The sequence below is a fragment of the Odontesthes bonariensis genome, chromosome 14 (assembly GCF_027942865.1).
Source record: "Odontesthes bonariensis isolate fOdoBon6 chromosome 14, fOdoBon6.hap1, whole genome shotgun sequence".
Taxonomy (NCBI): domain Eukaryota; kingdom Metazoa; phylum Chordata; class Actinopteri; order Atheriniformes; family Atherinopsidae; genus Odontesthes; species Odontesthes bonariensis.
The window spans coordinates 6,577,273-6,587,361 of record NC_134519.1 but is presented as its reverse complement, the minus strand read 5'-3'; the positions used below and the strand labels follow the sequence as shown (position 1 = coordinate 6,587,361).

At 42.8% G+C, this 10,089-nt stretch overlaps 1 protein-coding gene across 1 annotated transcript; it reads left to right on the top strand.

Annotated features, from left to right (window-relative positions):
- Positions 1–1,167: 1,167 nt before the first annotated feature.
- On the top strand, positions 1,168–3,351 carry LOC142398198 (tripartite motif-containing protein 16-like). Its single transcript, XM_075482159.1, has one exon. The coding sequence runs from the start codon at positions 1,168–1,170 to the stop codon at positions 2,905–2,907; it is 1,740 nt and encodes a 579-aa protein (XP_075338274.1). The 3' UTR covers positions 2,908–3,351.
- Positions 3,352–10,089: the final 6,738 nt, after the last annotated feature.

Sequence of the window (10,089 nt, the reverse complement as noted above, 5' to 3'; positions counted from 1 at the left end):
TCATCATAGAGACATAATTCAAAGTTTAAACGACCCAGGAAAGACTCAACATTAACTGAACTAAAGGGTTTGTTGATATAATTTATTGCTTTGACATGATGGCAGTTTACGATTTAGGAAAACAAAGGACTCCTCTCACTCAGCTGTCCTGGGGTCTCACACTTTATTTTGACAAGCTCGAAATCAATACAAAAATAACTCAAACAAACTTTTCTCACATCAAAAATATCTGCTGCACCTAGACAAATTATACTTCAAAATGTAGGTATTTTTGTCCTCTTTCACCCAATGTCCCCGTCATTGTGCTTGGCCTCACAGATTTTTCTGAAATGACCTCTGAGTATAGGGAGCGACCAATCGGGCTGCAATTGACGGCCATCAAAGCCAGGTCACCTCATCTCCTTATCAAATCAATGTGAAGGCTGTTTTTAAAAATAAAAAAATACCGTACATAGGAGCAGAATACAAATTACACCAGTGGCTTTTGCTATCCCTTCTGGCGCTCACGATTTAAGAATTTTTAAATATGACTCATAGTTTGCGAACAGAGACAGTTTGTTCGAGGCACACATATCAGTATTTAAGACCAAGGTCACACAGCTGATACTCCTTCTGAGGGCACAGCCAAGATGGCTGACCTCTTATAAAAGGTTTATGCCAGCCACTGTGTCATGTTTGCTCCTAATACAATATGACTATAACATGACAGCCTCTGTCTCTCAGCAGGCAGTAGCTCCATTGGCACCCATCAAAAATTCTTCAGAAATTTTCTATTTCACTTTGGTTGCTCATCTGTTTTAAAACTATTACATGTAAATATTAAAACACCACCAAACCCTGGATAAAAATGGGGATTTTACTTACACCTCATAAAAAGAAGAGGAAACAAACTTTAATTCACCGAGCTACGTGTTCTTTTGGAATGTGGAAAAACTTGTTAACACTCCTTCTTCCTTGCTCTCAAAAATAACTTCACTTTGTTCTCACCTTTCCTTGTTCCCTCCCCTTCTGATCTGCAGGTTGATGATTGGTAAAACCAACATTATGTAATATGAAACCTGACAGACTACATTCTCTGTAAAAACACGTGATTCGTAGATCAGAGCTAAGAGTAGTTTCAGCTTTGAGGAACTAAAACTCACTCAGTCACTGTAGCTGAGAGGAGAAATGGCTCAGACAGGGGATCAGCTGAACCAAGATATCGTCTCTTGTTCGATCTGTCTGGATGTACTGAAGGATCCGGTGACTATTCCCTGTGGACACAGCTACTGCATCAACTGTATTAAAGTCCACTGGGATGGAGAGGATCCAAAGGGAATCCACAGCTGCCCTCAGTGCAGGAAAACTTTCACACCGAGGCCTGTCCTGGTAAAAAACACCATGTTAGCTGATTTAGTGGAGCAGCTGAAGAAGACTGGACTCCAAGCTGCTCCTGCTGATCACTGCTATGCTGGACCTGAAGATGTGGCCTGTGATTTCTGCTCTGGAAGAAAACTGAAAGCCATCAAGTCCTGTTTATCCTGTCTGGCCTCTTACTGTGAGAAACACCTTCAGCCTCATTATGATTCATCTACATTCAAGAAACACAAACTGGTGGAGCCCTCCAAGAAGCTCCAGGAGAACATCTGCTCTGATCACGATGAGGTGATGAAGATGTTCTGCCGTACCGATCAGAAGTCCATCTGTTATCTCTGCTCTGTGGAGGAACATAAAGGCCACGACACAGTGTCAGCTGCAGCAGAAAGGACTGAGAGGCAGAGAGAGCTGGAGGGGAGTCGGCAACAGATCCAGCAGAGAATCCAGGACGCAGAGAAAGATGTGAAGCTGCTTCAGCAGGAGGTGGAGGCCATCGATCGGTCTGCTGATAAAACAGAGGAGCACAGCCAGAAGATCTTCACTGAGCTTATCCGTCTCCTCCAGAAAAGAAGCTCTGATGTGAAGCAGCAGATCAGATCCCAGCAGGAAGCTGAAGGGAGTCGAGTCAAAGAGCTTCAGGAGAAGCTGGAGCAGGAGATCACTGAGCTGAAGAGGAAAGATGCTGAGCTGAAGCAGCTCTCACACACAGAGGATCACAGCCAGTTTCTGCACAGCTGCCCCTCAGTGGCAGCACTCAGGGGGGCTACACACTCATCCAGCATTCAGATCCGTCCTCTGAGGCACTTTGAGGATGTGACAGCAGCTGTGTCAGAGCTCAGAGATAAACTACAGGACATCCTGAGAGAGGAAGGGACCAACATCTCACTGAGAGTCACTGAAGGGGATGTTTTACTGTCAGAACCAGAACCAGAACCAGAACCAGAACCAGAATCTGAATCTGAATCTGAATCTGAACCTGAAGTGGATGTTTTACTGTCAGAACCAGCACCAAAGAGCAGAGCTGACTTCTTGAAATATTCATGTCAAATAACACTGGATCCAAATACAGCAAACACACGGCTGTTACTGTCAGAGGGGAACAGAAAAGTGACGGTAATGGATGGACTTCAGTCTTATTCTACTCATCCAGAAATATTCACTGGATGGTTTCAGGTCCTGAGCAGAGAGAGTCTGACTGGACGTTGTTACTGGGAGATGGAAATGAAAAGGGGAGGAGTTTTTGTAGCAGTCGCATACAAGAACATCAGCAGAGCAGGGGATGAATATAGATTTATATTTAATGACAAATCTTGGGCATTATATTGTTACCAAAACAGTTATACATTTTGGTACAAAAAGATGAAAACCACCATCTCAGGTCCCCAGTCCTCCAGAGTCGGAGTGTACCTGGATCACAGAGCAGGTATTCTGTCCTTCTACAGCGTCTCTGAAACCATGACTCTCCTCCACAGAGTCCAGACCACATTCACCCAGCCGCTCTATGCTGGAGTTAGATTTTGGGACTCTGGATCCTCAGCAGAGTTTGTGTAAAGTGAAATAAATGTATTTAGTCAGTTCATTGCTGTGATGTCTCTGCTGTTCTGCTGTTCTGCTGTTTATTTGCTGCTTTTTCCTGTGTCTGTGCAGCCATGGAGGATATCACTGCTGATGATGAGTTTGATTCACAGAAATATTTCTCCACATGAAAATCTAAACTTCTCTGAGCTCTAAACATCAGTTGGATCCTTGTGTTGATGTATCTATATGTTGTTGTTTCTCTTCCACTTCATGGAGCCAAACAGAGGAATCAGCAGACCTTCCTTTATCAAAGACTCTTTTCAGTTTGGAAATGTGAAAATAATTCTGTAGTTAAACTTACTTTGATTTGTTTCAGAGATCAAATGTTGTTGCTATTTTGAAAACTCTCAGTAATGATCTACTTGTTAACCCAGAAACTAAATGTTCTGATTCTGGATGTTTTTCTGAAAATAATAAATTGTGGATTTATCCTGATCATGAATTGTGTTTCTGTGAAAATGGGAGTGAGGCTGTCACCCCACCAGCATCCCTCATGGTGGCAACACACGGCTGCAACAAGTAACTGCTTTGATTCAGAGATGTTTGTTTAAACCCATCTGTGGCTGGAAGAGTTGCTTTGGTTCAGGATCATATTCTGGTTTCACCTGTTTGCTCACAAACGCTTCAAACGTGTTTCTGAATGTTTTCTGAGATGTTGGAAGAAAGTTAGAAAACAAAACCTAATCAAACCTAAATGTAACAATATGATATGATGTCGGTCATTACAGGAGATGTAATTTGTACTCACAGTTAGAAGTGGAAGAAGAATTCTTGGACATAAGTTACAGAATCAGAACCACAGAGATTTGGTTTCAGGGAGAAACTGTAGATTTACTTTTGATTTTACTCAAACTACAAAAATATTCATATGGAAACATACTTGAATATAAAAAATAGAATAAATTAGTTGGAATCAGGGGCGCCGACTTATGTTTATGCCGGTGGGTGCTCGTGGTTCCCAACTGGGGGTCGCGACCCACAGACAGACCCGTTTGCATAAAACCTTGCTTTCTAATAATATAACCGTTTCATGAGTTGGTCACTTTATTTGTATGTGTAATAAATGTATCCTATTTATTTTCCCTGCGGATGTCACATCAATATTTTACAATAAAAAAGCCTATATTTGAATTGAAATTGATAATGGAATTAGGCCTACATTACAGTTGGCAAACGCTTTTCTACAAAGCGACTTAAAAACCGATGGTTGGTTGTCACACTTTTTACTTAAATTTAATTTCTGCTAAATTGGTATATGGTATAAGGACACCCTCTCTGTCCATAGTTATTGGCTTTTGTGTCAGGTCTATTTGGATAGTCTTAGATCCAGAATAATCATGTCTCTTAAAAAGATATGGATTGTTAAAGGCACCTTGCGCAGATGTGACAACCAACCCCATAGCGGGGTAGGTTGTCACATCCAATGGGGTTGGTTGTCCCTGTGTTATTGTAATGGGGGGGAAAAAAAATGAGGACATATTTTAAATTATGTATTTTTTTTATTATTTTCAATTAAATATAAAACTAAACTACATCTACTAAACTAAACTAATCCCATGTGTATAAATCATCAATTAAAATTTAAAAATCCATTTTTCACTTCATTTCATTGATCCTCCTTTTAAATTTTAAAATGCAAATGTAAAAATCATAGATGTGAAATACAAAATCTAACATATCCTCATGAGTAAAAAAAAACCTTATAATTTCCATTGCTTCCCTTTTAGATTGTAAAATGTAAATGTGCATTCATTAAAAAAAATCATAAATTCATAAATGTTAATTCATAAGGTCATACATGTAAAACACTAGGCCAACTGGATCCTCAATCATTGAAACATGCAAACATACAGTGCACAGGACAAACTATAGGCCTACAATAAAATTCATAACCATGCCAGAACTAACAACTATGCAATGTAATTCATAACAATGAGTTAACCAGTTAGAAACAATGAGCTTAAAAAGCACAATTAAACAACTTATCACTATTCACGCCACCAAATAGCTTGTCACTAATCACTGTCCACGTCAGAATCACAATTCTGACACACAAAAATTGGCAGACCAGGGGTGCAGTCCTTGTGGGCCCACCCCTTGCACTTCACACACCGTAACCAAATCTCCTTGGGCCTGCTGTTTGAAAATGGTTCAACACACACTAGGCAAAAACACTCGTCTTCATCTGAGGAAGTGTCAGGCTCTTGGTGTTTTCTTTTCTTGGAGGACTTCTTCTTGTCTGTTTGAGAGGACTTTTTCCTTGTGGCGTTCTTCTCAGCCTCGATGCGTTGTTTCACAGGCGTGTCAGTAAGTATAGAGCTTTCTCTTGTTCTCCTCTTCGTGGTCTGCTTCCGAGCTGGAGCCTTTGTAAAAGGCCTCAGCTCCTCAGGGCTGAAAACAACTTGAGCTGTGCTTGTACTGGGCTCTGCACCTGCCTCCTCTCTGGTTCTCTCCTCTGCACCTGCCTCCTCTCTGGTTCTCTCCTCTGCACCTGCCTCCTCTCTGGTTCTCTCCTCTGCACCTGCCTCCTCTCTGGTTCTCTCCTCTGCACCTGCCTCCTCTCTGGTTCTCTCCTCTGCACCTGCCTCCTCTCTGGTTCTCTCCTCTGCACCTGGCTCTTCTCCCACTCTCTCCTCTGCACCTGGCTCTTCTCCCACTCTCTCCTCTGCACCTGGCTCTTCTCCCACTCTCTCCTCTGCACCTGGCTCTTCTCCCACTCTCTCCTATGCACCTGGCTCTTCTCCCACTCTCTCCTCTGCACCTGGCTCTTCTCCCACTCTCTCCTATGCACCTGGCTCTTCTCCCACTCTCTCCTCTGCACCTGGCTCTCCTGCCTCTCTGGCATTCAGGTTGGGGTCATGAGGCTGATCTGTGGTAAAAGAAGGTGCAAAGGCTCTTTCAGTGAACATTTCTCTGTCAAAGGGATAGATTCCACTTGCTTTAAACCCAGCCTGGATGTTCTCACTGGTTGCTGCATGGGATAAGGCGGTAGCCACAATTTTCGGAATGTCATAAATGGTCATCGTCTTCCCTGGATTATTGAGCATCCAGGCAGAACATGCTTTGTTGACGTAACTTTTCAGGGGCCCATAGACAGACACGTCTAGGGGCTGCATGCGATGGGAGCAGTGAGGGTGGAACGAGAGCATGACGATGCCATTAGCCTTGGCATAACTCAGGCCATCAACAGAGAGATGAAGCTATGGTTGTCTAGCAGTGAGAGGCAGGGCCTTTCCTTGGTGCATCGTGTGTGGGAGACAAAGTGCTGCAGAAATTCCAGAAAATGACATTCCCTCATCCATCCGGATGGATTTGCAGCACCCATGCTCCCTGTGGGGGCATCACTCAAGAAATGTTGGTGGAAGTTGACCCTTGGGAAAATGAAGAAAGGAGGGATAGAAGTCCTATTGCAGAGACTGCACAAGAAAGGGTCACAAGCGTTCCTCTTTCTCCTGAGGTCAGCGAACCAACCTGCTTGTACCCTCGCCTGGCAACCACTTTATTTGGCTTGTGGACTGTCGTTATTCCCGTCTCATCCATATGGTGCCTTTTCAGAAATCCACTGAACCAGTCTGCACCGGCCATCTCAATTTCTGCCCAATTGGATGGTTTGCATATATTGTTGGCTGTTGCAAAAGTGTAGGCCAATTTGCAAACTTCAATGGGCGACAGACCGAGATATATGTCGGATGCTGTCAGGATATAGTTTTCCAACTGACTCTCCTGTCCCTCTGTGAAAACTCTCCTATTCTTCACATACCCTACTGGAAAGGATGGCTGGATACAATCTCCCTCAATTTCCTCAGGACTGATTTTCTTGCAATATCTTGCCAGTGTACGGTAATTAATGTTGTACTTCTCAGCTGTCCCTCGTATGGATTTGCTCTCCAGCTTCACCTCCCTGACTACCCTAAGCATGACATCAGGCAGTGTCTGGCCTTGAACTGTCTTCCTGACGTACTTTCTACCCATTCCTCTGTCTAAAAAGAATAAGAGAACTACCTTTATAACAGCATACATGCACAGACAAACAATGGGGTTGGTTGTCACATGTGACAACCTACCCCAACAGACATTTTTAGCTATTTTGGAGGCTAGCGTCCACATGTATTACCCTAGTTCTGAAAAAAACTAACCAAATTGTAGCTTTCCCTTTACACTTTCAAATGGCAATATTCATTCTGACATCAACTTATAGTGTCATGACTTATAAGAAAAACAATGGAGTCCTCAAAGTTGGTTTTACATGTGAAAAACACTTAAAGTTGTCTCACCTCAAAGTGATGCTCCTTCCACCTCCACTATCAATGTAGGTGACCTTTGACCCAAATTCTGAACAGATCTGTGTCAAAAGTTTTGATCACCGCCCTCTAGTGGCTGAGATATGATGACTGTGACAACCTACCCGTGTGACAACCAACTCCGCTCTCCCCTAATCACAACATGCACTGAATTGAACTGAAAATATATTTATACAAACTGAAACTAGTACTGAAACTTATACTCACGACTCGGAGACCGCATCCACTCAGATTCTTATACTTCTTTATTGGTCATACATAGTACGTCTTCTTAAAATGCACGAGCTGGAGCAGGAGCCCCGGGCGCAGTATGTGCATTGCACCGCACATTTGCTGAATTTAATGGTACATGACGTCGCCCAAAGCATCCCTGCATGTAGAAACTTCATGTCCCTCATCCGCGAGTTGATCACACTGATCAGAAATTCACCAAAACAACTCGCTTGGTTCAAGGAGTTTCAGGGTACAGACGCACCATCGCTGAGACCTCTCTGCCCCACTCGCTGGACTGTGAAGGCGGCCTCTTTACAATCCATTGCTGCAAACTACAGTGCTTTGATGGACTTTCTAGAGGACTTGAGCGCAAATGAAAAAGGTGATGCAGTGGGTAAAGCCAGTGGCCTGCTCGTGCACTTGCAGAAGTTTGGAACTTTTTTTTCTTTGCGGCTCATGTAATGCTCACTTTCTTCTCTCGCGTGGAGGCGGTCAACGCGAGTAGCCCCTGACTGCAGACCGCAGATCGGGGCGGAGATCAACGTTGAGGGGGCGGAACGTTGAGGGGGCGGAGCTCAATGACTCCTTTGCGGGTGCCATCTGGTGGCGGTGCTCAACGTTGATGCTCAACATAGAACAACACATTGAACCGCAGAAGAAGACTGTGTGGAGGAGAAGAAGTAGATTCGTTTTTTAATGTGCTATTTTGCAATATTTGTGACAGACAAGGAAGAAAGTAACATTTTTTTCATTTTAAAATATGCTATGCTCTCTGTGACGATACACTGTGTTCTTAGTTATTAGCTTAGTTATTATCTTACACCACGGAGACGACTGAGAAACTCAGCGCTAACTTTCAACAGCATGTGGTAACTTCCGGTTTTCGAAAATAAACGAGAACTGTCAATTTTTTATTTAAAAAAAGAGAGATGTGTGTCTCATAAAATAATTTATAGTACTATGCCCCTACACTCGTTTTTTTTTTAAAATAAATAACACCGAAGCTTCGAAGCATGCTTCAAACTCGCTAGAGAAATTGTTTAAAAAAAAAAAGAAACCGTTTGAGCCCTTCTACTGTGCAAAAACTACTTTTCTTGAATAAAAACACGTGAAGTAACACAAGCACCCTCTTTATTACACCAAGCACACTCCCAAAGAAAATATGAATGACAAACCAAAATTTTTCACATTGTTTTTAAATTATTGTGTTATTATATACAGAAGAGATGTATCATATTTGCTTTATTTGGTGCAACAATCGCTACTGCCAGTATATGTAACCCAAGGGAATTGAATGAAGCTTCGGGTAGTGAACCACTTTATGAGACAATGGTTCAAAATGATTCAATTTCCATCACCAGCTGCAGGTTTTCGTCCCAAACAGGCAACAGTACGACAGTCTTGACTCAGATAATCAGCTGATCTCAGTCTGCAGATAGTTGATTGGTCAAACTGTGTGCTTATATATATATATAATTATCTATCTAATATATATAATTGTTTCATATATATAATTATATATCTAATATATATTATTATAATTGTTTTATATACAGTTATAATTGATTCCTTATTTTAGGCAACTCGGTGCTGCTTGCTGTTTGTGAATGTGCTGCATGGTCTCCGCCACCAGATGGCACCCGCAAAGGAGTCATTGAGCTCCGCCCCCTCAACGTTGAGCTCCGCCCCCTCAATGTTCCGCCCCCTCAACATTGATCTCCGCCCCGATCTGCGGTCTGCAGTCAGGGGTACTTGGTCAACGCCGCTCTCCAAAATGCCAGCTACACACACAGAGCGCAAGAGAAATGATTGACACACTGAGAGGCGATCTGAAGGCTATTCGGGAAGGATTCGGTGAATTTTGGGAAAACACTACAGCAGCAGCAGATGACATGGCTTTGGAAAGCCCGGTTTTGCCCCGACCAAGAAAAATTCCCCGCCGGTTGGAAAACGCAATTGCGCCTACGCGCAGCTTTCAGACACCTGACGAGCTATACTATATAATGGTTGATTGTGTCACTTCAATGCTCGGATTTTTCCGTGGGTGCTCATTAATCCCCGTGGGTGCACGGGCTCCGAAGCACCCACGCAGACGGCGCCTATGGTTGGAATGACACTTTGAAATACTTGTGAGTTATGGAATGATTAAAGGTGATGTGTGTGATCTTACATCATATTTGTTTATCTGATTCTGAATGTGGTGGAGTAGAAGTATAAAGTAGCAGAAGATAAAAATACTAAAGTAAATGTCAGGTCAGTGAAACATTGTAATTACGTTCAGTATATTTGGTCACTTTCTGCTGCTGTCAGTGATGGACTTTTCAAAGAAATCTGACTCAGCTCTGATCATTAATGAGAATATGATGAAGACAGGATGATTTCATCCAGAATAATGTAAAGTTATTGTTGTGGGGCTGAGAACTGATGAACCCTCGTTGTTCTGTTCCACGTATTGTTTAAGGATCGTCACAGGTACGAGTTTGGGTGGAGCAGGTCACAGTAAGGTGGAGTTTCCAGCTGACTCCTCAGTTTCAGTCGTGTTTGGAGGCCGCAGATGGAGAAGTAACTGTGCTGTTTGGTCTGTCACTTATTGAAAAAGTCAAAGTTTACAAAAAAAAACATGAACAGGAAGAAGTTCCCT